This window comes from Ammospiza caudacuta, chromosome 3, assembly GCF_027887145.1.
Source record: "Ammospiza caudacuta isolate bAmmCau1 chromosome 3, bAmmCau1.pri, whole genome shotgun sequence".
NCBI lineage: Eukaryota > Metazoa > Chordata > Aves > Passeriformes > Passerellidae > Ammospiza > Ammospiza caudacuta.
The window spans coordinates 740,153-767,289 of NC_080595.1; the positions used below are offsets into that span (position 1 = coordinate 740,153).

A 27,137-nucleotide genomic window follows, 5' to 3' on the forward strand; every position below is an offset into this window, starting at 1 on the left:
GGTTGTGGGGTTGGGGGGGGGGTTTGTTTGGTTTTTTCTTTTATCTTTGTCCTAAGTTTTTCCTAAAACTGTTTAATTTTTGGATGTTGTAAGTACAGATTTCTTGTATGCCCCTGCACTTCAACTTGACTTGAGGTAAAGGTGATTTCAGAGTTACTGAGGAGGAGGGAGGCGCTCCTCAGCCAGGGATGTGGCACAGTGAGAAGGGATGGAGGGGCAGTCCAGCAGCTCTGCGCTCCCAGCAAGTGCTCCCCAGAGTCAGGGGAGCCCCAGGGCAGGGCAGGAGTTCACTGCAGAGCTGACAGCTCTGGGAGTCCTCAGAGTTCAGCACTGGCTTGGTTAGCGAGGTTTGTTCACTAAAACCTTCAGTTACTGATCCTGCAGCTTCTGTACCCTGTGGCACTTGTGGAGGAGGGAATGCTGTGCCCCTTCCATCACCACTTCCTATGAGGGTCTCTTTGCTGCTCAGCCCAGGCATTCTGAAATTATTTCTGCTACTTATCTTCATGTTTGCTTGTCTAACACTGTGGCTTGGAACACATAGAACTCAGTGGGAGGATTCCAGATGACTTCAGTGGGATGTTGTGTTAATAACAAACTCTGATTCTCTTTATTAGTTCTTTATCTGCAGATCATAATGCTAAATTATAGAAGGAATAAAGATGATAATTTTGTGGCTGGTTTTCAGTTAGCTTCCAAGCCGGTGGTTAGGTGGCAATGAAAATACAAACTGCCTTATTTGTCCCATGGGCTCTCACCCTGTCACTGTATCCTGTTTAAAATCCTGTGCACTGCAAGTTCTCAGTTTTCAAGGTGAGGGAATAAATGTTCTGGAGTCTTTCTCATCTTATGTTACATGAGGCTATTGAAATATTGATCACATGCTTCACCCCGTACCCAGCCAATAAAGAACTTCCAGTTGGAAGCTATTTAGTGTCTGTGAGGCAGATCTGATGGTGCTGGCTCTCAGCAACTTAGTGCAGTAGCTTTTAGAAATGCCAAGAGAAGGGAGACAGTGTAACGGGGCAGAGATCAGCACTTGTACCCTGGGCCTGATGGAGAAACCTCTGGGCTTCAGAGCTGCTCGTGGAGGCCAGTGCTGCTTACTGCGAGGGAGGAAGGGCAATCTGCACAAAGAACAGCTGAGGGCACGAAAGCAGCGCTCCAAAGCAGTGCAGGGCTGCTGAAATCCCTGAGGTCACGTAGGGGGAACTCCTAGACAAGGAATTGATTGGTTCAGTTGGAATAAGCCTCATTCCTGTTCCCTTGCTTGGCCTTGCTCAGTTGTGGTTAAATGAGGAGAGGGATGATAATCATCTGATTATCCTGCTCTTGACAGTCTGGGGAACAGTTGGGAGCCCAGGCTTGTCCTCTTGCCAATGCCAGCTCCAGGGATGGGTTCAGCATTTGGAAAGAGAAATAACATGTTCCACAATCTCTGACAGGTGCAGTGGCTGTTCCACTGCTGAGTGTACCAGGAGAGAGCCTGGAATTGTCACTCTGTTTTCTGATTCACACTGCCCAAATTACCAACCAGGAGAGAGCATAAACTTTCTCAGCAGTTGATTAAATATGTTAGGAAAGATTTCCCAGGTACAGGGTGCAATTTCTGCCTCAGATGAGAAAGTTAACTGTGTCAACTTAGAGCTTAGATTTGATAAGGGAGACCTGGCATGGGGGAAGCTAATGCTCAGTGCTGCTGCCCTGGATAGATCACTGCCACCACAGTTTATCCCAGCTCTTCAGGGTTCTTTTGGTCCCAGAGGTCTTGCATTTTGTGCCATACCATAACCAAGTCAAATTTAGAGCTGTATGTGTAAACCAGCAATCTTTGCCATGACAATTAGTAGAAGAGTGTAAATGGAGCCACTGTGATCAATTACTCTCACAAAAAATGTTACTAATGTTTCTCTCTCCTGTTAGCAGGTATTCTTGTCTTCAGACCTTATTCCTTGCACTAGCAGCCAAACCTGAGTCTGTTCTTTCTGAGCTCTAGGCACACTGATATGGCTCCTTGGTGTTTAGCTCTCTCACTACACTTCAGGTCAACACCTTGATTAATCCAGACATTAAAGGATAGAGATTATTTAGGATTAAATACTCATTTATAAATGGAATATGTAACTTGTTTTCTGAAGTCTGTGATGTGTCTGCTTTGTAAGATTTATCCAGAACACCTGAAAAAGGATTGAACTGTAGTTAGCCAGGACAGTGTTTACATATTACAACTTTATTGTTCATAGAATCACAGAATGGTTTGGGTTGGAAGGGATCTTAAAGATCATGAAATTCCAGCCCCCTATTGTGGGCAGGAACACCTTTCACTAAACCAGGTTGCTCAGAGCTTCAAGACTTCCTAACTTGCTACAGCCATTTAACTCCATTCAAAGTATTTGAGGTCCAATGCTCATTTCTATGACTTTTCCATTAACCTCTTACTATCACCCTGAATATATGGCTACTCAGGTTTCTACAAGCAAGGGCTTTTGCTCTCTGCTGTAATGACTTCAGGTGTACAGCTGCCCTGTGGATGCAGTCCATTTTGTCTGCATCATGGCTGTAACACAATAACCTGCTATTGCTTTAGAAAATTATGTATTAAATTTCCCAGGCAATAACTAAAGTGGCTTATGTGGATGAGGTTTTTCCACAGGGAAGAGATAACGTTACTTAAACAAATGCTTTAATTTTACACAGGGTCCTGTATGTTTTTCTGTAGCAGTCAGTGACAGTTCTGACTAGGGGGACTCCCCAGAGTTTGTACTGGTTAATCGGAGTCACCGTTCTAACACACGGGAGCATTCAGTCCAGCTCTGCCTTTCACATTTGATAAACTGCCTCACCTGAGTCAGGGAATAGCACCACTGCAGGCTATGCAAGCTTTACCTTGCTCAGAGCATAAGACAGAACAGAATCCATCACAGCAGTCGGGAACAAAGTACACACCAACACCAGGGCCTTCTCCTTCAGCTTCGCCACCATGTACCGTGCCTTGGGCGCAGGAGATGTTAGAGCCTCCACCATGGCGTCGACCACCTCATTGCCATTAGTGCTTCCCTCACTGAGGATGCTGTTGAAAAAGTTAGCCCGCTCTTGAACGTACTCCTTGTTGTAAACAGCCTTCTCCTCTTCGCTCAGCTCACTCCAGATCTCTTCGGCACTGAGCGGTGGCTGAATTTTTGTAGAGCGTGCATAATTTCCTGGCTGGATAATACAGACCTGAGAGCGAGATGCAAAACTTACCAAGGTGCAATCAGTCACTGTGAATTCAATTAAATACTATAGTCAGTAACACAGACCAAAAGCTCTCTACAGACAGCCAGAAAATGCTGCTTTGTTGAAATTTTAACCCTGGAAACTTAACTGAAATTAAATGTATCCCTGTAAAATATTTAAGATTGCAGAGGTGCTTTATTCTGACTTCTTCATTTTGCTCTGATGTTAATTTCTTGTTTTGACTACTCAGCACACTCTCACAGAATGCAACAGAGCATCTTTGATTGCTGTACAATGCTTAACTGTATAAATGTTTTGACAGTACTGAGACAAGCATTTCAGTGTGACTTTGATGTCTCCAAAGTGGAATACTTTGGATTTTTCACTCAGTGGAGAACCTTGCCATTGATGATTTTTGACCCAACTTGGGACAAAAGGAGGTATCAAAGAAAATTATCAGGTCCTGGGGAAAGAAGTGCTGTTTTCCCCAAGAAGGTGTAATAAAAAGTAAACTAGGTATTGTCAGCAAAGAACAGGGGAACAAAAGGTCCTGCTCTGCCTCTCGCTGAAGCCATGAGGAGATTTCTGTAGATTTGTGCACATAGATTTAAATGAAAAGCACACAAGTCCTTTGCTGCTCCACGTTTTCTTTGTGTATTGCTGCTGTTCTGCTCCTTCTGAGTATTCCAGGGAGTTTTGGAGCGGGCTGAGCACTCACAGCACACATGCTGTTCTCAGTTAGCAGCAGCCTTGTTCAAACTATTTGTAGATATGCAACATTAAAAGCTCCGTGGCATTTGACTGACCTGATTTCTAAAGGCTGCAACACAAGGTGGGGAAAACCCATGCTGAGCTGTGTCAGAGACTTGGGGATCTGACAGGCATTCTCTGGGAAGTCTGTGGTGATGTAAAACCCTGATGTCTCCACTCAGCCACCAGCCCAGCTGTGTCAGTCCCTGCCTGCTGGCCTGCATGTGATGGATTCCCTGCTCTCAGGAGGACTGGGCTGCAGGTCCTGTGCACAGGGAGGAGGAAGGGATGCAGACAAACCCCAGCAGAGGCATGGTGTGCACAGCTGGAACAGCTTGGTGCTGCCTCAAGCACGTTTGTCACACAGCATCCTCGGGAGCCCTCCCTTCTGGTGCTGTTTAGAAGTGTGCTTGGTATCAGCTAAATAGTCAACTTCCCACATTTATTGTTAACAAAGGGGGTTTGGAAGCTTCCTTTTTTGGAGTTGGCTTGGAGGGAAGGAGAGATGGCTTGGTTTTTGCCCTTTCCACACTTTCTGTGGCCTTTCTACTGGCAGGCACCCACTTTGTTTCCTGTAGGCTCTCAGCTTGCCTGGGCAGAGTTCAGTGGGACAGAGCCACAGCTCCATCTGCTCCTTGCACCTCTGTGCAGCTTTCTCCTGAAAGGACAGACAGGACAACAGAGCACAGCAAAAAGGGACTGTGTGTTTTGTAGGCTCTGCACAGGGCAGGTTCTCAGGCAAGTGCCAGCCAGCATCTTCCATTCAGTGAGAAACAGAAAAACACCTCTCAATGATACTCCAGAAATGCTTGTCAGCCCGGCTCACTCACTTATGTGCTGGGACTACTGCAGAGGTGGAACAGGAAAAGTCCCAAAACAACCAGAGTAGCTAACCTGTTAAACTAAGCCCTTCCATGCATTTGAGATTATCCTCAGCTAATCAGCAGAAATCCTCATCATGCTGTGTGGTATTAGGATGTGTAAAGTCACTTGTATTTTACAGCCCTCATATTTATCTGACAGGGGTAGCTAATAGATGCATAGCTGTAATATTTTCCAACACAAAGCTTATGAACAATGCTGTAAGTCTGTGTACGTAAACAGTACCCCAATGCAGACCTGGCAGGGAAGACTTTGAGTGTTTGAAAAAAGTGTTTCAGCAGTAGAGTGACTCCAAGGAAAAAGCCCAGTGAAGCTACTTAGGGATCTAAGCTTCAGGTTTGACTATTAGAGTTGCTTAGGGTACTAAGAGCACTCTTAGAGCCTCTTAGGTTAAGAGAATAAAACATAACTGCTCTGCACAATGCTGCCTCTTGCAGCGTAGCTGTTCTCTCAAGAAGCAAGGAGTTGGTGTTGTAAGGGGAGAGAAAGAACCCCTCAGGCAAGTGACGAGTTCTGCTGCACAGCACTCGGTGTCTGGCTCTTTGCAGCCGCCCAGGGAACATGTGGGCTCCTCACTGCTGTGGGAGCTCGGGCAGGCCCGTGTCAGGAACCTTCCCCACTGCAGAGATGTGGAAGTTTCAGTGCTGACACACAGACTGTTACCCAGCAGCTTCTCAGAACCAAAAACATCCCCCAGGACTGCTGTTCCCAGTGATTTCCAGCTGACTGATTAGCCACAGAGAAACCACCTCTTTCCAAAAGGAAGCTGCACCCATGAATGCAGTTCTGAGCTTTTATCTTTTTTACTTTGTTTCACATAACTCATTACATCACTTACCTGGTTTCCAGGTTCTTGTTACATCACTTACCTGGACACCAAACTTCTTCATTTCCAGTCTTAAAGCATCACAAAATTTTTCAATAGCTGCCTTGGTCATAGAATAAATGCCATTTCCCAGAGTAAAATAGGCAATGATGCTGGACATGAAAACAATACGTCCTGGAGAGAAAACAGTGCCAATAACAAAACTTCACTCTCAGTCTTTAGCATGGAATTGATTTGCCTCAGTCTTGAGCTGCTGAGAATGTGGTGTTTAGCAGGAGACTGTTTTCCTGCACACTGTGCCACAACTGGGCAGTGTCTGTGTGCAGTCCCAGCACAGATGGGCACTCAGCTCTGCTGAGCAGAAAACTTCTCACAAAAATCTTCCACCTAGTGACAGATGTTGGACTAGACAAGTGTAACACATTCCCAGTGTGCTGCTTATTCCTTCTGAGCCTGAGAGGGGATGGAAAAGATGGAAACAAAGCAGTGCCCTAAAGACTGAAAAATAGTAATGAGACTGTGCTAGAAAGAAAAGGACTGCAGAGGAGAGGGGAGGTGATTTTCCCTGAGGTGCATTATATGGTTACTAATATCATTTTTTTCTGTGCTAATAATGTCTCTGCACTGAGGCCAGGTTCTGTTACTGTGCATATAAATTCCAGTGTACAGTGATAAGCTGTACAGTGATAAGCTTTACCAAGGAAATGTGATTTGCCAAATATGTGCAGGTTTATAAAACCTCACAATGATTTCCCTGATCTGGGCTGCTTTCCCTCCTTTCTAACTCCTGCTGAGTGCGGGCATGCCATAAATAGCAGAGATTCCTCACGTGAGGCACTGGACTGTGGTTCATTTCCATTGTTTCCTTGTGAACTTCCGTCACACAGTCCTACGTGGGGTAAGGAATGTCTGGGTGTGGATATACCAATACCAGGGGTGAGAAAGGTGGTGTTGTCACTGACAGTGCAGAGAACACAGCTGCACCCCTGCTGCTGCCACAGATGCAGATCACAGCTGGGCCCCAGATCTCACCAAATGGAACAGGCTTGGGGGATATCAAAGGGTGTCACGGCAATGCAGTGAAATCTGTCATTCTGAATTAGATTCCCTGCCTTCCTGTACAGCATCCCAAATAAATCTTATCTACAGTAAGAGGAAACTAACCACCAGCTTACTGATCAAGATGCTCTATCAGCTGGCCTGGCCAGCTGGAAAAGATATGGGGAAATGTTGCTCCTCTCAGGGTAGAATGTTTAAGTCCTAGGCTGGAGGGCACGACCTCCCTTTACAAGTATGAGTACTTGTATGAGTAATTTTGAAGTGTTTCTTGGAATAGGTGCACATCCATGGCAGTAAGCAATGGGTGGGATGACCTCTGCCTCCTTTGTCCAGTAGCTGAGTGGATGGGGCTCACACCCAGGATGTGGGACACTTTGTTTAACTTCTCTTTGAAGTGCCTAAGGGAACTGAAACTCAGGTTCCCCAAGATTATGCTCCAATGTCTGTAGGTCAAGCTTTTCATGTGGAGAGGCCACTTGCTGCCCCCAAACACATAAGCTTTAGCTGTCCTGGCTGTTCCTGCAAGGAAGGCAACAGCAAATCCAGGATTCTTCCTAGAGTGCCTTGGCCTCTTCTCCTACATAGATGGTACTTGAGAACGGAGTGCAGGAGTTAACCATGGAAACACTGACAGCCCTGGCAGATACAGAATGTTCCTTTGAGCCAAGGTGTGTGTGCAGCCATCAAGACCCAAACCTTCTGAAGGTTTATGCATGTACTTAATATTGCACATACTGTTGGTCCCCTTTGCTTCAAAGTAACCTGTGCAGTTCATGGGCTCAGAGAATGCCTCTGGTGGATCAGCATCACAGAGTTCCAGCAGTAAGTAGGACATGACAGGGAAAAGAGATGTCTCCCTGTGTAATGGGCCACATGACACACTCACTTGGTACACACAATAGCACATTCTGCTACAAAAACACATCCAGCCTGCAGTATTTAAAGGTTTCTTTCTTCTTCTGTCATAACATCATCTACCAAACGCAGCCAAGCAGAAAGAAGCAGAATAGCCGAAAAAAGGGATGTTTTCATCTCACCAGCAGTTTGTGTAGCAGTGACACCTGGAGTTTCCAGGTGAAACCTGCCCCTTCCTGTGCTTGGTGCTGCACTCAGAGCACAAATCCTCACCCTAACGAGCCAGAACAGACAAGGAAGAGGGGATCTTCCTCCCCAAACACAGATGGAGACAGGGAGGGGACAAATGCAAAGCACCCAAGGCATGCTGCCATGCTGCAGAGGGCTATTAAACACTTCCTTCTCCAAAAGAAGGATAAAGCCCACATGTAGGGAGGTTCATGCAAATACATTTATCCCACTGGATACCCATGCACCTCTACATACTTGAAGTTTCCTGTCCAAGGTCACAGAGGCTCCACAGAGCTGGAACTGGAAGCTGATGTCTCTAGTTCACCTCTGTAGGGTCATTCCTGCTCTCCTAATTGCCAAACAATAAAATTGTAAAGCCTAAATAATAAAATTAGGCAGCTTATGTAACTTTGTGTTTTCTGATGGCCAGTGTTTAAAAAGCCTTGCCTGGGCTTAATGATCTATGGTAAACATTCTTCCTCTTTTTTTGAGTCAAACACGGTGAGAAATCCTTAAATATAAATACTTTTTTTCCTGTGTACTGCAAAGACAAAATCTTTAAGGATCTTTTTTCCCCTTATGGCTTCAGCCTCTTTTCAGGATCAAGTTGCTCTTTCAGGCCACACACAAGGAGACTGTCATTTCAGTTCAATGAAAGACAATTAAAGCCTCTTTTATAGATGTTACATTACCCTGATTATAGTAAGCTAATTATTTTACAACTCTAAATAACAGTGGATTAGCATTACCCTTGTATTTCCTTAGAAGGGGAAGAAATGCCAGGGTTGTTCTGATGCTCCCAAGGAGATTCACATCTGCAAATTTTTCATATGTCTCCATAGGCAGCCAGCCTGTCTCACCAAATGTTGATATTCCTGCATTGTTGACAAGGCCCCAGAAACCTGCGGAAGAGAAATGACTCAGCAAACACCTTTAACTGCAAAGCAGCCTGTTAGATAACAAAGCATCACCACTGATTCAGAGCCTTGAGAGGAACTGTATGGTTGTGTAACATCTTTGTCTTTTCCACTTCAAAGGGTAGGCATGGTTTGTTTAGTGAAGGAATGCCACTGTGCCCATAATCTGGGCTAAATGGAATCACAGAATAGTTTGGGTTGGAAAAGCCCTTAAAGACCATCCAGTTCTACCTCCCTCCCATGGTCGAGGACACCTTTCCTATAAGTCTCAGTGATATTTAATAATGCTCCCTCTACAGTTGTCTTAAGATATTTATGATTAACATGATCTGGGAGACTACATCTTACTGCCAATGTGGTGTACCGTGATATTTTAATTACTTTAATCCCACTGTGTGCTATGAGCAGCTTTGTGGAAATTATATTAAGCAGTCTAAAGGCTAAGGGGTACTATTTTCAAAGTGCCTGACTAATTTAAGAGCCCAAGTCTTGCATCTTCTTCCAAGATTTGAGCTCTCATTTCTTCTGAAATCAGCCACAATCAGGTACATGGCTGCAACATTGGGTAAAGCAATCAAGCAGGGTCAGTGGCAGGGTCAGTATACTTAAAATTTTGTAGTTTTGAACAACATTTTTGCCCATGTAATGACAGGTTTTGGTGCTAAGGAGAGAGATGTCAGTGCTCACAAGCAGAAAGATACTGGCAGTGAGGCTTGTTGTGCTCGAGCTTGGTGACAGGGAGCTGGAGCCCTTCAGCCCAAAGGCACAGCAGCACTGACAGTGCTGACAGTGCTCACATGGAATGCAGTGCTGCAGCAGGGAGCACCCCCAGCACTGACAGGCTCAGCACAGAATGCAGTGCTGCAGCAGGGAGCACTGACAGTGCTCACATGGAATGCAGTGCTGCAGCAGGGAGCACCCCCAGCACTGACAGTGCTCACAGGGAATGCAGTGCTGCAGCAGGGAGCACCCCCAGCACTGACAGTGCTCACATGGAATGCAGTGCTGCAGCAGGGAGCGCTCCCAGCACTGACAGTGCTCACATGGAATGCAGTGCTGCAGCAGGGAGCACCCCCAGCACTGACAGGCTCAGCACAGAATGCAGTGCTGCAGCAGGGAGCACTGACAGTGCTCACATGGAATGCAGTGCTGCAGCAGGGAGCATCCCCAGCACTGACAGTGCTCACAGGGAATGCAGTGCTGCAGCAGGGAGCACCCCCAGCACTGACAGTGCTCACATGGAATGCAGTGCTGCAGCAGGGAGCACCCCCAGCACTGACAGGCTCAGCACAGAATGCAGTGCTGCAGCAGGGAGCACTGACAGTGCTCACATGGAATGCAGTGCTGCAGCAGGGAGCGCTCCCAGCACTGACAGTGCTCACATGGAATGCAGTGCTGCAGCAGGGAGCATCCCCAGCACTGACAGTGCTCACATGGAATGCAGTGCTGCAGCAGGGAGCACCCCCAGCACTGACAGTGCTCACAGGGAATGCAGTGCTGCAGCAGGGAGCACCCCCAGCACTGACAGTGCTCACATGGAATGCAGTGCTGCAGCAGGGAGCACCCCCAGCACTGACAGTGCTCACATGGAATGCAGTGCTGCAGCAGGGAGCACCCCCAGCACTGACAGGCTCAGCACAGAATGCAGTGCTGCAGCAGGGAGCACTGACAGTGCTCACATGGAATGCAGTGCTGCAGCAGGGAGCATCCCCAGCACTGACAGTGCTCACAGGGAATGCAGTGCTGCAGCAGGGAGCGCTCCCAGCACTGACAGTGCTCACATGGAATGCAGTGCTGCAGCAGGGAGCACCCCCAGCACTGACAGTGCTCACATGGAATGCAGTGCTGCAGCAGGGAGCATCCCCAGCACTGACAGTGCTCACATGGAATGCAGTGCTGCAGCAGGGAGCACCCCCAGCACTGACAGGCTCAGCACAGAATGCAGTGCTGCAGCAGGGAGCACTGACAGTGCTCACATGGAATGCAGTGCTGCAGCAGGGAGCATCCCCAGCACTGACAGTGCTCACATGGAATGCAGTGCTGCAGCAGGGAGCGCTCCCAGCACTGACAGTGCTCACATGGAATGCAGTGCTGCAGCAGGGAGCGCTCCCAGCACTGACAGTGCTCACATGGAATGCAGTGCTGCAGCAGGGAGCACCCCCAGCACTGACAGTGCTCACAGGGAATGCAGTGCTGCAGCAGGGAGCACCCCCAGCACTGACAGTGCTCACATGGAATGCAGTGCTGCAGCAGGGAGCACCCCCAGCACTGACAGGCTCAGCACAGAATGCAGTGCTGCAGCAGGGAGCACTGACAGTGCTCACATGGAATGCAGTGCTGCAGCAGGGAGCATCCCCAGCACTGACAGTGCTCACAGGGAATGCAGTGCTGCAGCAGGGAGCACCCCCAGCACTGACAGGCTCAGCACAGAATGCAGTGCTGCAGCAGGGAGCACCCCCAGCACTGACAGTGCTCACATGGAATGCAGTGCTGCAGCAGGGAGCATCCCCAGCACTGACAGTGCTCACATGGAATGCAGTGCTGCAGCAGGGAGCATCCCCAGCACTGACAGTGCTCACATGGAATGCAGTGCTGCAGCAGGGAGCACCCCCAGCACTGACAGGCTCAGCACAGAATGCAGTGCTGCAGCAGGGAGCACTGACAGTGCTCACATGGAATGCAGTGCTGCAGCAGGGAGCATCCCCAGCACTGACAGTGCTCACAGGGAATGCAGTGCTGCAGCAGGGAGCGCTCCCAGCACTGACAGTGCTCACATGGAATGCAGTGCTGCAGCAGGGAGCACCCCCAGCACTGACAGTGCTCACATGGAATGCAGTGCTGCAGCAGGGAGCACCCCCAGCACTGACAGTGCTCACAGGGAATGCAGTGCTGCAGCAGGGAGTGCCCCCAGCACTGACAGTGCTCACATGGAATGCAGTGCTGCAGCAGGGAGCGCTCCCAGCACTGACAGTGCTCACAGGGAATGCAGTGCTGCAGCAGGGAGCACCCCCAGCACTGACAGTGCTCACAGGGAATGCAGTGCTGCAGCAGGGAGCGCTCCCAGCACTGACAGTGCTCACATGGAATGCAGTGCTGCAGCAGGGAGCACCCCCAGCACTGACAGTGCTCACATGGAATGCAGTGCTGCAGCAGGGAGCACCCCCAGCACTGACAGGCTCAGCACAGAATGCAGTGCTGCAGCAGGGAGCACCCCCAGCACTGACAGTGCTCACATGGAATGCAGTGCTGCAGCAGGGAGCACCCCCAGCACTGACAGTGCTCACATGGAATGCAGTGCTGCAGCAGGGAGCGCTCCCAGCACTGACAGTGCTCACATGGAATGCAGTGCTGCAGCAGGGAGTGCCCCCAGCACTGACAGGCTCAGCACAGAATGCAGTGCTGCAGCAGGGAGCACTGACAGTGCTCACATGGAATGCAGTGCTGCAGCAGGGAGTGCCCCCAGCACTGACAGTGCTCACATGGAATGCAGTGCTGCAGCAGGGAGCGCTCCCAGCACTGACAGGCTCAGCACAGAATGCAGTGCTGCAGCAGGGAGCACCCCCAGTGCCCAGCTGAGGAATGCAGTGCTGCAGCAGGGAGCAGCTCTCTCCCTGCCCCAGTGCTGCTGGAGCCGTGCTGGCTGGTGCCTGCCTGCACAGCCCCCAGCTGTGGATGGCCAGCAGAGCAGGAGTGACACAGTGCTTCTGGAAACACCTCTGTTCCTGTCCTCAGCCCTCACTGACAGCATCTCCAGGGTGACAGGGCAGCCTGACTGGCACTGGAACAGCTGCAGTCACAGCTTACTTCTGCCAGCCTTGGCAATTTTGCTCGTGCATTTCTTTTAAGGAATGAATGTGTCCAGGGCAAATAATTGTTATGTCATGCCTCCCACAGGACGTCCAAGCCTGGGTTTCTGGGGAGGCAGAGCAGGGTTTAGTGCCTCTCTTCCTCTGGACACATGACTTTGGGGCAGGGGTGATGCTGACCCAGCTGCAGCCTCCTGTACCTGTGGCAGCAGAGTTATTCTCAGGGGAAGTATGATCACTTTAGTCAAGGCACTGCAGAAACCTTTGGGCTGAATCCTTTTCTTTCTGATCTCCTCTGACAAAACTACGGCAATAATTTCACGGTATCTTGAAACACCCATTTCTCATGGGTCCTTCCAGAGCCCCACCAAGAAGCGCCAGTATCAGATTTCATTCAGAACAGTAGTTAGAGGTGAAACAGAAAAATTTTAAAATTAGTTTGTAAAGCAGACCTCTGTAAACTTTTCTAACATATATATATATATATATATATATATACTACTTGTATTACCTAATGAAATTGGTCTTTAAACAGAGAAAGAAACTGATTTCTTTTAGTGAATGTCTCATTTGCAGGGCAAAACACTCAAAATTCGGAATTTAGCACCCAGAACTTGGATAACTCTATCCTCTAAGGAGCATCAATCACTATTCAGTAGCCTGTCAGCCAGCGATCCTGGACCCCTCTTACAACTTTGGTTACAGACAGACTGGTGCCCAAGTAATGCAGCAGCTTCCTCTGGACTCACTTCTTTTCCATGGCCTCAAGGGTTAGCAGACAGAGGAGAGGAAATGAGCTTGAAAACTGGCCATGGAATTGGGCATCCTAGGCCTCTTCTTCCTCCTGCCACTGCCTCCTTTTCTGTGTCTTTCCATCGTTCTCTGGCTTTATTTCTCCATCTTAAAATGGAACCCAGCCCCATGGGACTTACCTCCCCATAAAATGCTTCCAGATCAATGGCTTAGAGAGCCCTCTGCAGAAGCTAATTATCAATTATATTTTTGTACTTGCACATGATCTGCTCTGCAGATGGGCTGAGTGACTGCACACCCCATCTGTTTCTGCTCAAAGCTGGAGGTTTCTGTACTCAGGGTTATTTTTATATAACCTAACTCCAGCACAACCCAAACTAAAGCCCAACATCACTGCAAAAGCTGCTTCCTGATATTTTCAGCTTTACCCTTTCTAATTAAAGTAATTTTGCTTCTGCCACTGCACCCTGTGCAGCACAGCAAGGACACTTGTTCCACATACCCCTGATTTCATCAGGCCTTCAGAAATACAGCCATTAATCTTTGTAATTGATTTTCTTCCACTTTCTCTAAACTGTGAAATTCAGAATTTAGCTTGCAAGGTTTAAGTTTTCTCTCCAGCTATTTGCCTCGTGTGCTTCAAAGCCTCTGGGTGGCTACTGGAGAGTGTATTTCTGGGAGCTCACAAAATAATGGCTCCTTCCTTCTGTGTAGTGTCCAAATCAAAAGCCATGAGGAGAAAAACTGGCCTGACTTAAACTAAAACAGACTTGTGCTTAACTTTTAACTTAAACACAAAAAGACACTTTTGACCTGGTCAGCTCAAAACATAACTTGCCCTCAAGCAAAACATATTGTTTCTTAGAATATTTTGGCATTCCCAAATGGGAAATGCTCTGATATTTTCCAGAATGTTTCCTGCCACTTTGTATAGTTGAATCAATTTGCAAAATTCTACCCCAGTAGCAAACAGTTCATTATTCCCTCATGCTGTTTTCTAAGAATATTTCCTGCTTTCTGAGAAACAACCTGCCCAGCTCTGTATTCAGAGTACTTGAATGTGCTTTGGTCTTTCCTGAAATGTTTGTGGTAAAAACTAATGTTATAAGTGTGCATTCAAAACATATTGTAAATCTGCTTAGCCAAATGCAGCTCAGGTAGCCTAAAAATCGAGATGGAAATCCCGAAGGACAAGGCACAAGAACTAAACAGCTGAAGGAGAGCGATGCTGCATTTCCTCAGTGTCCCTGCAGAGCCGCATTTGGAAAAAGCAGGTGATGTTTGGTGTGTCAGACTGTCAAAACAGAGCTCAGTCCAAACACAGCTCATGAAGAGAGGTGTTAGACTGTGCTACAGCAGGCAGGGAAAAAATAAACTGGAAAGCAGGACTGGATGTCACAGAGATTTTCACTGATCTCTGTGTTGGGAACATGGATCCTGACAACAAAGATTAAAACATACAGCCATAGAGCTAAGAATCACATTAGGAAACTGAACTTTAGTGAAGCTTTCTGGAGAACAGTAGCTCTCACATAAGCTCTCCAGTAATTTCTGCTTCACAACATGGTGACCAAAAGGAACATATCCGAAATCCTTATTTAGGCCCAAAAGACATCTGATTTTTTCCCAGAAACTCTTAAAATCTTCTTCCTATTTAAGTTAGTGCAGCTGCAGGTTTGCAAAATGTTTTGAAAATCAGGTTGTTTCTGTGTTGGTGCCAACACTCAGATAATACCTGAATTCACACTCCGTCAATCCCAACAGGTGTTCTTGGGATCACTGATCTTTGGAGTTTCTCCTCTAAGCCTGAGCCCAAATGAAAATGACAGGCTCTCTCCTGATAGGTTCAGACCAATACTAAAGGAAACTGAGCAGTGCAGGGTGCTAGCAAGCCAGATGAGATTCCTGAATTATATTTACATCCATTCATGAGTCACCATCCTTTGCTTGGAATATTATGCTGAAATTCTCTTCACTGTAAGGATAATCTATTTCTATAGGAAGTCTGGGCTAAAATATTGTACCATGTGTGAATTCCATGAATACAAAATCATAATTATGTGTAAGAGAGTACTTAATAACCTCTGAGTAGGAAGTGGGACTAAAACTAATATCCCTCTGTTCCAGCTAGCTAATGTTACCCACTCTTAGCAGGCAATAAAAGGAAGACACATTCTGATTTGAAACAGAAGAAAATCAGAAAAATTCTGAGGCTTGATGTAGAGCCTAATAGAATTGCAAATCACGATGCTGTGAAGTCCTGGTCTATTTCTCATTGGCTTTGGATTTGTACTTTTGTATAACAGAGGGAGAGAAGGTAATGAGGAGCTTGGGCTAGTTACGGTTACAGCATATAGGAGGTGTAGGGAGAACTGTATTTTATTCCTCATACTCTGATTTTCTTCTGATATTCTACACATTTTTGTGTACATTTCATAATGAATAGTCTACTTATCCTGGGCCCAGGAAAAAGGCAGATTAAGGTGATTTAAAAGAAAGCATATCTGCCAAAAAGCTCTACTTGTTTGAGATGCATAGTCCGTGGAAAGGATGATACTGTAATCATAAAGAATCTATGAAATTATTTATTCTTTGCTGCCTTTGCAGAATACCCTCAAAATCCTGCAGCAGCAGAGCTGCCCAGTCATGAAAAAGGTTTCATAAAATGTGGGTGCTTGCCCAGCCCTTTGTGGCTGGTGTGAGGGCCCGAGTGCCAGCCCAGGAACAGCGCTGTGCCCATGCTGTGAGCCTGGTGCATCCCTCACCAGCCCTGCTGAGAGTCTGCACGGGCCTGGAGCTGCTCTGGGGGCACCTGCACAGTGTGTGAGCACTGAGCCTGCACTCCAGGGTCTGTATGGCAGCCCCAGCACAACCACTGCAGGACTGTATGAGCTGTCAGAATTGCAGGATAAATTATGTGAAACCCAGAGTTCCAAGTGACCTGGTGCCCAGGGAGCCTTTAAGGGCTTTTGGGAAACATTTGTGTTTATCTGCAGGTTAAGAAAAGGCCTGAGAGGGGCAGGCTCTGCCTCTTAATAAGATAAGGTCAAGATCAACCATCAATACATGTGCTTAATGAGCAATGTCTAGGCTCTTTCTTCTTTCATGTCTCATTCCATCCCCTTCCCAATGAGCTAATGAGCCAGGCAAGCAGAGGCCTTGCATTTCCTTATCTCTCTGTGTGCCCCATTATCCACTTTTATTCCCTGTATGAGCAGGAAGTGTTTGTGATTTGGAGGGAATCTCACTTCTGACTCTGAGGAAATCTGCTCTGCACCAAGTTATCCCAGAATTACACTGGCTAATTCCCACCCTGCGGTCCCACTGGGAAAGCAGGTAACTGTGGCCCCATCACCTGCACTGTGTCACATGTGCTGGAGGGATTTAGGTTGTCTGAAATTATTCTGGAGCTAAGTCTATCCATTCCCCTGGGTGCACACTCCCTGTAGGCTGTATAATTGACACGTTTCCCTTGCAGTAACCTCTCCAGGGACTAGCTTGACAAACCCCAAGTGGTTCCAAGAAGCAGCTGCTTTAGTACGGCACGGCAGCTGCCCTCGCTGCATTTCTTGTATCTATTTCCTCTTTGACAAGTCATGCTCAGAAACGCATCAGTCCCATCGCTCGGATGCCGGCACAGCTGTTCTGCGCTCTCTCTGCAGTCTGTGCTTTCGGGTACCCGCAGAGGGGCTCCGGCACGCCCCACTCGGGGAGTTCCTGTCCCGCTGGAAAGGTGAAGCTCCCCGAGCAGCGCACCCGCTCTACAGTGCCGGCACCTTCGGACAGGCCCCGCTCCGTGAACGCACCAAAGGGTTTTCGATAAAATCCCGCCGTCCTCACCAATAGCGGTGGGCGCCCCCGGCCCATGAGTGGCGGTGCTCGCTACCCTCGCTGGGCTGTGCAGCCCAGCCGGCCCTCCCGGGCAGCTCCCCGCGCGCAGCCCCGGGCGAACCGAGGCGCCGCTCCCCGCCCGCGGCCGGGCTCACCTCGCTCGGGCAGGTGGCTGAGCACCAGCTCCTTGGCGGCGCGCACGTCGCGGGCGCGGGTCACATCGAGCCGCAGGACGCGCAGCCGGCCCGCGCCGCCCGCCTCCCGCTGCAGCCGCCGCGCGCCGTCCCCGCCGGGGCACAGGCAGCCCGCGAACACGGTGAAGCCCAGGCGGTGCAGGCGCAGCGCCAGCAGGTGCCCGAAGCCGCTGTCACAGCCCGTGATGAGCACGGCCCGCCCGGCCGGCTCCAGCCGCGCCGCCCCGCGCCGCCACAGCCGCGCCAGCGCCAGCGGCAGCAGGAGCAGGAGCAGGAGCAGGAGAGGGGCCGCTGCCCACATGCCGCCACCGCCCCGCGTCCGGCAGCCAGGGAGGAGGGCAAAGCCGCGGGCAGCAGCGCCTCCCCGCCCGCATGCCCTCCCCGCTGCCCGCACCGCACCGCGCCCCGCCCGCCCGTGGCGCACGGCCGGCCCCGCACCGCGCCCCGGCCCGCCCGGCCCCTCCGGGCTCCGTGCTGCGGACACCCGGGCTCGGCAGGGCTCTCTGCCCACCGGGGCCTCCCCCGGCTCTAGATCCCGACAGAGAGCGCAGCCAGGGAGCTGCGCCGGCGAAAGGGAGCTGGGCTATGCCGAGACCCGGCGGCATGGACGGTTCAGCTTCCCTGCTCAGCTGAGTTTGCACCGTCCCGCCGCTGCAGACTGGCCGCAGGGCACAAATGAGAGCGGCCATGAGTGTTTCTAGACCGGCCAGGTGGGGATTTCTAAATCAGCCGTATTATTATGTTATAGTTGCTGTATCTTACGTTATATATTACGTGGCACCGTTAAATTGATGTGGGGTTTTTATGACTCAGGTCTATGACTGTTGTTATCTCAAGGGTGCCTACATTAGCCCATGGTGAAGGAAAATGTCTGTTTCTTGTAGGCTAAAGTGACAGTTATACATTGCTGAAAAAAAGATCCCCGAGAGCTATGATTACAGGAGAAATGTGATTAGGCAGTGTTTTCTCTGCCCTTTCTTTTATCTGAGCAACTCTCCAGACACCTATTGAAAGCAAAACTGTGTCGTATCTGCCTCCTCTGAGTAAAATGAAATGACTGAAAGAACCAGATGCCTTTATTAATTGTGAGTTAAAGGTGGCTTGTGAAAAGTACAAAGGGGGCAGTCATTCATTGATATTTACACAGCAGCAGACAAAACAGCAGGTCTTAACACACACAGAGAAGGTTCCAAATATTTGCTTAAACTACATCCCTGTGGCTCGCTATTCAGCCCTGTTTATACTTAGTGAACAACCTGTATCTGATTGTGGCAGATGGGTTTCAGAACTGGTGTTGCCCTGCTGTCCAGGAGTGTTCAGAAATTGCGTGGTCCCTACAATCAGCTGGGTTTTGTGTTTGCTTGGGGACACCTTTGCGCTGACACAGAGTTTTTAATCCGAAGGAGAAAGGGAATAATTATTGTTTCATCTGCTTTTTCGGGGCCCAAGGCATTCCTGTGTTTTTACTCTCATTGGCTGCACCTCTGCCTAGGTTTGTTTGAACTTTAAATTGTTCAGTACTCTCTTCTGCACTGCTGAGCTCTCCATAGGCATTGCATAATAGGACTCAAAGCCTCAAGTGGCTTGGGAAAGCTTTGCTGCTGGGAGACAAAGTAGGACATGGAATGGTAAACCCCAAAGAAGATACCCAGATACTTGTCCTCAGTAGGATTTATTTGATTGTGTTCCATCACACTGGGAGATGCTGCCCCTTTTTAGCCTTCAAAAGATCACTCAGTCTTCTGGGACTACATGAGTCACAAAGTCTTGTCTTTATGTTAACAAAATAATTATGCAACCCTCAAAATCATGAGAGCTGGTAACAGCCTGTCCTCCAGCCAGCTTCCCTCTGGCATAAAAAGACAGGGAGTGATTTCCAAATTCTCCTCCTCCATACCTTCTACCCACCTCTCATCCATGTCTGCCAGCCTCTCCTCTCAGTTTTTGTGTCCTGGTAATAACATAAGGATCACAGGCAGTGACACAGCCATTCTTTTGAAGACTAAGAGGTGACCCAACTAACCTCTGAATTTTATGCTGTCTCTGCTCAAAAAACAAAAAAAGGTGGTGCACAAATGTGACACACTTCCAGCTGAGCACAGAAGCAGTATGTTGTCAGAGCAATGCAATCATTTAGGCTGAAAGTTATGGATTATAGCTGTGTCCTTCACTCTTAAAAACAACTTCATGACTACCTAGTCCAGGAAATGAGGCCACTTAGGTCTCCAGTGCAGCACATTTGCAGTAAAATTTATTTATTTCCTGGAATGATTTTCCTCTGGTTTATAGTATTCTGTTCTAACTCAAATATTTACCCATATGTGTACACACACATACACATGCTCACATGGTAGTGTGTACTTTGAATTTATGTCTCTGCTTTGTCTAGTTTCTGACATCTTTCCCATCTTTAGGACTTAATTTTAAAAATGAAGTTTTTATGTCAATCTGTTCTACCTCTTATGCAGTTCCAGTTAGTTGTGGTTTACCTGTAACAAGTCTAAGTAAAGGCTTGGATTCTGAGGAAGTAGATGAGGAAATGGAAGACACTTAGGGACTGATACTGATGGGGATCCGGACAGTTCTGCTCCCAGAATATGCTCAGGGACCTTCAACTCTTCCTAAGAGCATTCCTGGCAACAGCAACCTCTGAAGCTTTTGCTTCAAACCTTAAAGCTTTATTCTGTGTCGCTCTAAGTTTTACAGTGTGAAATAACAAGTTGCTCTGGGAAGGCATCATAATATCTTTTTTTGTTAATGGGTTGCCATGTTGTCCCTACCCTAAAAACACAAACTGCTTTTCTAAAGAACTGTCAAGTTTCTGTAAAAGACCAGGATAAAGGAGAGCTGGGATGGACCTGTGCTTATTTTGCCCATTCTCTTGTTGCTGTTGCCTCAGCCCTGTGCCCCTGCTGGCAGCCTCAGTGCACGCTGGAGCTGTCTCAGCATTTGCCATCTGCCGTGCTCAGGGGTGCCCACTCTCAGCAGTGGGTGGGAGCACTAAGGTCTTTGATGTCTTTCTTGCAGGCCCAACTCTCCAGCATGCTGTGGAAGCCATTATTATTTTTGCATTCGAAAGCAAAGATGAAACCCTCATGTCCTTTGAGGTAACTGCAGAGCCATCCTTGGTCTCACATGAATCCTTTTCAGTGCAGACTTTGACTTTGACTTTGTCAAAGCTTCAGAAAAATGCTAAGAATGTGACAGAGTGCCTCCTAAAAGTTCCAAATAGCCCAGCAAACAAGAAATACAGACTCTTCTTTTTAACATTCTGATGCTTTTGGAGCTTTCATGATTTTCAGGGTGCAGGATCAGGATTTTGGTTGTAACTCACAATCCCCAACAAATGTGACTTCTCTTTGCCATCCATTGTGTCTTGTCAGCTCAGGCCCCAGACCATGTAGCATTCCTCTTGCTATTGTACAGTAAATAGCATAGCAGGCTGCTGGTGAAAATTATGCTTATCTGACCATAAACCCCCACAGAATTAATCTTGGCCCGCCCATCTGGAAGTTCAGCAAATTAAGCTCCTACTTCTAATGCTAACACACAAGTGACACTGCTTGCTGCAAATATCCAAAAGGCTGACATTGAATTTGCATCTGCAGGCAAGCATTTCAGGACTGGGAAAAGCTGCTTTCCAGGAAGAAAATCAGAATATGGGTTTTGGTGCAGTTGGACAGGCAAAGACAGTGTGAACAGAAAGGCTTGCAGTTTTTAGAGCTGGTGAGCTGCACAGAGAAGGCTGTGCCATGGTGTCAGAGGAAAGGAGCCCGTGGGAGGCTGTCATTGCTTGCAATTAGACAGGAGCAGTTGCATGTGGGCTGTGCATGGGGAATATCCAGCCTTTGAGGACTCAGCAGGATATCTGATTGTGTATGATGGGATGAGCTCTATTAAAATCTTGCTGCATATTTTTAAGAAGCCTGGACTCAGTTGACAAAACAGATTTAGGATGCCGTGTGTATCGCTCAGTGTGTTAAAAAAAGGGAGACTGCTTCTATTTAAAAAGCAAGGCAGGAATATCTCTATCCATGAAACATTTTCAAATGCTTGTCACTGCATACGGTGTCCAGACTATTCCAGAGATTAAGTTGCCCATTTGTCAGAAGTTATTTTAGTAAGTCCCTAGGATTAAGTCTTTTTTGGCAGTACTGGAGTAGCAACAAAGCAAAAGAGAGAGAGATGGAAAGAAAATTCTGTGAAAATTCACCATCTTCTGTAACCTGAAGTGACTGATCCTTTTTCCACTGGAACACCCCTGGCCCAGGGACTGATGGTTCAGCTGGAGTGTCCTCCTGCAGGGGCAGCATGGAAAGTGAAAAGACACCCTCTACTTTCCAAATAACACAATCCAAAACAAACAGAAAATTAAACACTGTCGTATGTCATTTCTGACTTGAAAGACAAATGTGGGATGATTCCGACTTCCAAAGGCTGCTGCAAAATGATCCCAAGGGAGTAAAAATGCTTGGCTGCTTCTCCACACAGACTAATACTCACTCCTGTCATGGAAGGATTACCTCGGCACAGCAACCTGAGAACTTCCTTTGGAGGTGGAGGATAAGGATGAGGGCAGATCAAGTCTCCTTCCTGGTGACCAGATTTGGAAAGTGCTGAAATCCAAATGGTCTCCTCCAGCACGTATTGTCACCTTAGGCACACAGTGCAGATACAGATTCATCGGGTAAATGGTTTTGAACCTGAGGATTACTGAAAAACGGGCACAACATTATGAAATTAGGATCTATCTGAAGATGAAAAGTCCTTGCACTGTCAGATTGTTGGGAAATTCCAAAGGTGTCAGAGTAGATACAAAATCAGTTCAATGGTGATAAACTGATCCAGCATTAGAATTAGCAGATTTTGAAAGAAGTCTACACAGGCCTTAAATATCCCACTCCAGATCTGCCCAGATTTAGCTTTTGGTAATTTAGATTAAAGCTGTAAAGGAAGTGCCTGAAGAAGCAGAGGACATATTTACATTGATTTGACTGCAGATTCTCACTGTGCAAGAGATAGAAATGTGAAATCTGACTCATACAAGGAGCTCCTACGAGTGACATAGCCAGCAGGGGTGCAGCTTCTGAGTACAAAGTGTGCCAATCTTGCTGGTTCCCACTAACATCCCCCCGTGGCACCTGCAGATATGCCTGTCAGAGCTCTTATTTTCATGGAAAATCTGTCCCACTAACCACGTTAGAGTCTGAACAACTTTATCATCTCTGCATTCGTACCATTTTCCCAAGCCAGGGACCCGAAGGGTTGCAGTTTCCTTGGATCATCGGTGCAGAATATTGACAGTAACGAGCTCTTTGCGCTTGGGAGTTGGTATTTCCAGGGAAAATCCTGTGCCAGTGGCTGCCCACGAGGTGGCAGCCTGTGCGGGGAAACTGCGGGAGCAGAGCATGGTCCGGAACACTTTCCCCTGCCCTGCCCTGCCCTGCCCTGCGGGGAACGGTCCGGAGCCCTTTCCCCCTGCCCTGCCCTGCGCCCCGGGGGCGGCAGCGCCCTCTGCACCAGGTGTGGGGCTCGGGCATGTGCCAGCCTCCCCGCACCGCCGAGACACCCCGAGGCAGCAGCCAGGCTCATGGTCTGGGGGATAGCAGCCGAGTTCATCCCTGCAAACACGGTCTGCAGGGGCATGCACTGAAAGACGCCCGGCAGCCTGGTGGCCAAAACCACCTGGTGCTGATGGGCAGCGAGAGAGCTCCGAGTGTGCAGTGCAGTAAATGTACATGAGCACAGGAGGGTGCTGCTCCTTCTCTTAGCACAAGGCAGCATCTCCCTTCCCTGCTCCGTGGTGCCATCAGCTCACAGGCCTCAGAAGGGTTGTGTGGGTTCATCCTGGCCAGAGCCCGTGGTGATGGAGCTGCTGAAGAACCCAGATCGCTGCCTGTTTCTAGAGTAAAGGGACATTCACGTGAAGGACAGGTTGTGCTTTGAGGTGACGACCAGCACAGCCAGCAGGCTGCTGGAAAAGCAGCCAGGTCTGTCATCCTGCAGAATGCTGGCACAGGGCAAGGTGTGGGTGGTGTTACTGCCATCCCCCTCCAGCTAAGGGTATAAACTAGAGGTGGTTGGCATTCCTGCTGCCCTGGTGTGCAGCTGTTCAAGGACAGCCCAGAAGGTGGCACATCATTTACCAGTTGGTCCGGGCTGGAGGAGCCAGGGCACCCATTTCTACTGGAAATTACTCTGCAATTTTGTAGAGTATCATTTGCCTTTTCTTAGCAGTGTATCAGCTGGTGGTGAGGGCACGAGGATGGGTAGGGAAGTGCAGGGGAAGTAGTCTGAGAGAACAGATCAAATCAGAAACAAATGTGACAGAGAATGACAGAGAATATGGTTTCCTTATTCACAAGTCCGAGTTGCCCTGTGTGTAGGACAAGAATAATACCTGCAGACCCTGATGCCCCCTCAAAAAGAAAAGTAAGCGCCCAAAGGATGGAAATATGTGAAGGTTTGCATTTTTATAAATAGAAGTAGACCTTTTAAAAATAGAAGTCAAAAGCCAACTCCATTTTAGAACTGAGGGGTGCAGAGGAGCTGTACCATAGACAGCAGAGAGGATTGCAGTAGAAGAAACAGATACTGAAATTTGCTGCTGAGCTCACTGGTGCAATCTGAGAGTGACTCAAGAGAGCAGCTAACACTCACCCACCTGCCTCTGATCCCAAACCTCCCTTCCATTATGCAACAGGAGTTAATCAATAGGTCTGGTTTCTTCCTGGAAAGGCCACAGAAAAGAAGGCTGGGCTTTTCTGACACACTTCCAGCTCCAGCTGCCAGAAGCACTGTCCAGCCTGACATCTCTGAACTTCTGCATGGGGTTACCTCCTTGTCCCTGCGCTGGGACAGCACAGGCAGCTCCCCCTGCGCTCACAGGGGGAGTGCATGGCTGGCAGGGATCCTCTGTGACGGTACCAGGATGGAAATGTGACTGTTTAGTGCCCCCTCATACAGGCCTACTTTTAGGAAAACATACAGCACCCATATATCCTGTTTTCCTGTACACCTGAGCTGAGCAGTTTCCCTGGTTTGGGATTCCTGCCTCCCCTAACACTTGCCTCACTGGTAAGAAATTGCAGCTGCACCACTGCCGCAATGTGGGGGCTCACTTTTCCAGCCCAGGCAGTGTGCAGATCACTTGGACTGGCACCTTCCCAAGCATAATGTTCTGAAATGTCACTCTGCTCCTGGGCGAAGCTTGGCTTCTTCCCAGCTTGTCTCCTCCTTTGGCTTGCAGCATCTGTGCATCTTGCCCTCATTTCTTGGCATGCAGATGCCTGAAGGTGTAGAAGACAGTGCTCTTGTTAATGCTGGAAAGTGAAAATAGATGTATTTTAAATCCTGAAGGGATCTTGCCAGGGTGCATCTTGCCATCGTGCGAATGCCCACTTTTTGAATGACCCCCAAATGCAAGGGAGGTGCTTTGGAGCAGCACAGGGCACGTTCAAGGCCCCCTGACAGCACTCTTTTTTTTGGTCATTTTTAATGCTCCTCACAGGGGGCTCAAAGCATAGCTTTAAGCCTCTACATTTGGAACTTTGGATTTAAGGTTTTAATGATAAAATTGCATGTGGGTTTTGGCCATTCCCACTTCCTTTTTGATTTTGGCAGATTTCCAAGGGTGCCAGACAGTCAGGGGCCAGGAGTTGACTCAGATTCAGACAGTGTGCCCAGAGCAGCCCAGCTCTGTGATGGTGCTCCCCCCTCAAAGCAGCTTCCTTTGGAGCAGAGCCCATGGTGTTGCTCTGGCAGTGGACAGGGATGGCCACAGCTATGTTCCAGACTGCTGAGAATCAAAGCCATTCCCGGAGCACTGGGAACATTTGGAGGCTGAGTTCTTATCTGGGTTGCTAAAGAATATCCTGTTTCTGAAAGCCCTGTGTGACACAGGGGCTGGTAAATAATGAATGTCAGGGTGCACAGCTGAGTGTTGGCACACGAAAGGAGCTGTGCTCGGAGCACCAACCTCTCTGCCTGGCAGCAGCAAGACACAGTTTACTACATTTGCTCAGCTGTTTTGTTGGTTTTTTCCTTTAAGTTGATAATAGCTTTTCCTTTTCTGTCATTAAATAGCTTCTGATAAGAATTTATTTTCCCAAGGGAAACAGGAAAGACTTAGAAATCTGTGAAGAAAATGAGTAAAAAAAGCCTACCTCTAATGGTAATTGTGTGTTCTACTTTCCAAAGCATTTCATTTCCCCTCCTGAATTGTGATTTGACATCCAGAGGAAAGGGGGTGGATTAAACCAGGCTCGAGTTTGGACAGCACAGCCTCAGAGCCAACATTGGTCCCAGGTCCTGCAAGGTTTTAATCCCAGGCGTGGAAGAAATCAAAATCAGTTCCTGTGGCCATGGCAGGAGGGAAGAGCAAATCCCTGACAAAGGTCAGCAGAGACCCAGAGGCAGCTCATGGAGCTGGCCTTGTGCAGCCCTGTCCCAGTTAAACACTCAGGAGTGCTCAGCATTACAGCACAGAGTTTTGGCAGCACTGGCACGGCAAAGCAGGGCTGCTCCGCCCTGTTCCCCCGTTCCCTCACAAGCCCTTTGCTTCCTGCCTCTGTTGTCTGGTTGTGATAAAGGTGCTTCCTCCAGAGCCTGCCTGTCCCTCAGCAGGCACCTCAGTGGCAGTGCCAAGGGATGATTCCATGGTTCCTTGAGCGGGCTGGGGCTCATAGCACGCACACAGCAATAAAGCAGCAGCAGCAGGGAGCTCAGGACCTGCTTCAATATTCCCATTACAGCTGTATTTGAAGGTGCTACGCTTCTGAAGCCACAAGGCATTCTTAATGGTCATTAAGTTATTCGGGTCAAGGGCTTTCTTGTGCAAGGACATGGAGGAAAAACCCCAGCTTAATATTGCACAACAGGATTTTTAATATGCTGATCTCAGTTCCATTGTTATTTTGTTGTTCCATAAAATTGTGTGTTAGGAATAGATTTATACTGGGCCAGTTCCTTGGAGTCTCTGATTGCCAAATCCTTTTCTCTTTTTTTTTTTTTTTTTTCCTCCATAAGCGAATTTCTATAAAAATTATCCATTTGTAAGCAACCAGTGTATTCGATGACATTTCCCTCTGTGGTACATTTATGCTAGAAATGCAGAAATGAGAAACTCTGAAATGGCAGCATAGTGAGAGAGCTGTCTCCATTTGATTTCCTTCTAGCCTGAATTTTCATAACAGTTGCATTTGGGTTTCAGTTACCTACACTGGCTACCCTACCCTACACTGGCTGATGAATATTAAACAAGGTCTACAGACATTTCTTGGGTTTGCTTTTACAGACTCTCCTTGTACAGAGGTATATTTTTTGATGGTGCCCTTCTTGGTGCCCTCTGTCTCACTATTTTATTGTTCCCAGGTTGTTCTGAGAGGCAAGTGACAGTGTGAGACAGGAGGAGAATGATTACATTTTTCAGGGAAATTATACAGAGAAGAAAATCAATAGTTAGATGCTCCCTGGGACTGCCTAAAACTTCTTTGAAGAATAATTAGCTTGCAAGAGAGCTCTGGTAGCTGGAATTCCTCCCCAATTCTGTATGTATAAGATAAATTTAGTCTGGAATAAGCAGTGTGTTTGAGGTCTCTTTGCTGATCTGGGGAAATGATTCATGTGGAGAGAATGAAGAGATTAGATAGAAGAGGTGTGGGAGAAAACCTGACTGACCACATCCATCCTGGCTTGGAAGCCAGGAGCAAGCAGCAGCAGAAGCAGGGAAAGCCCAGAGAGCAGAAGGGGTGGGAGCTGGGGCTCAGCACCTGGTGGTGCTGCAGGTGGCTCTGTGACAATTATCCACTGGGCTGGC

General features: G+C 48.2%; 1 protein-coding gene across 1 annotated transcript; it reads right to left on the bottom strand.

The window, feature by feature from the left end:
• Positions 1–2,467: 2,467 nt before the first annotated feature.
• On the bottom strand, positions 2,468–17,621 carry LOC131556253 (D-beta-hydroxybutyrate dehydrogenase, mitochondrial-like). Its single transcript, XM_058802723.1, has 4 exons — positions 17,282–17,621; positions 8,569–8,721; positions 5,718–5,848; positions 2,468–3,219 (listed from the first exon to the last, which is right to left on the bottom strand). The coding sequence occupies exons 1-4, from the start codon at positions 17,619–17,621 to the stop codon at positions 2,872–2,874; spliced, it is 972 nt and encodes a 323-aa protein (XP_058658706.1). The 3' UTR covers positions 2,468–2,871.
• Between the last annotated feature and the right edge of the window lie 9,516 nt (positions 17,622–27,137).

Coding starts and splice junctions, on each gene's coding strand:
- LOC131556253 (XM_058802723.1), bottom strand. CDS start 17,621: ATGTGGGCAGCGGCCCCTCTCCTGCTCCTGCTCCTGCTCCTGCTGCCG. Junction 8,722..17,281: donor CAGCCACCTGCCCGAGCGAG/GTGAGCCCGGCC, acceptor TCTCTTCCGCAG/GTTTCTGGGGCCTTGTCAAC. Junction 5,849..8,568: donor CCTTCTAAGGAAATACAAGG/GTAATGCTAATC, acceptor TTTTCTCTCCAG/GACGTATTGTTTTCATGTCC.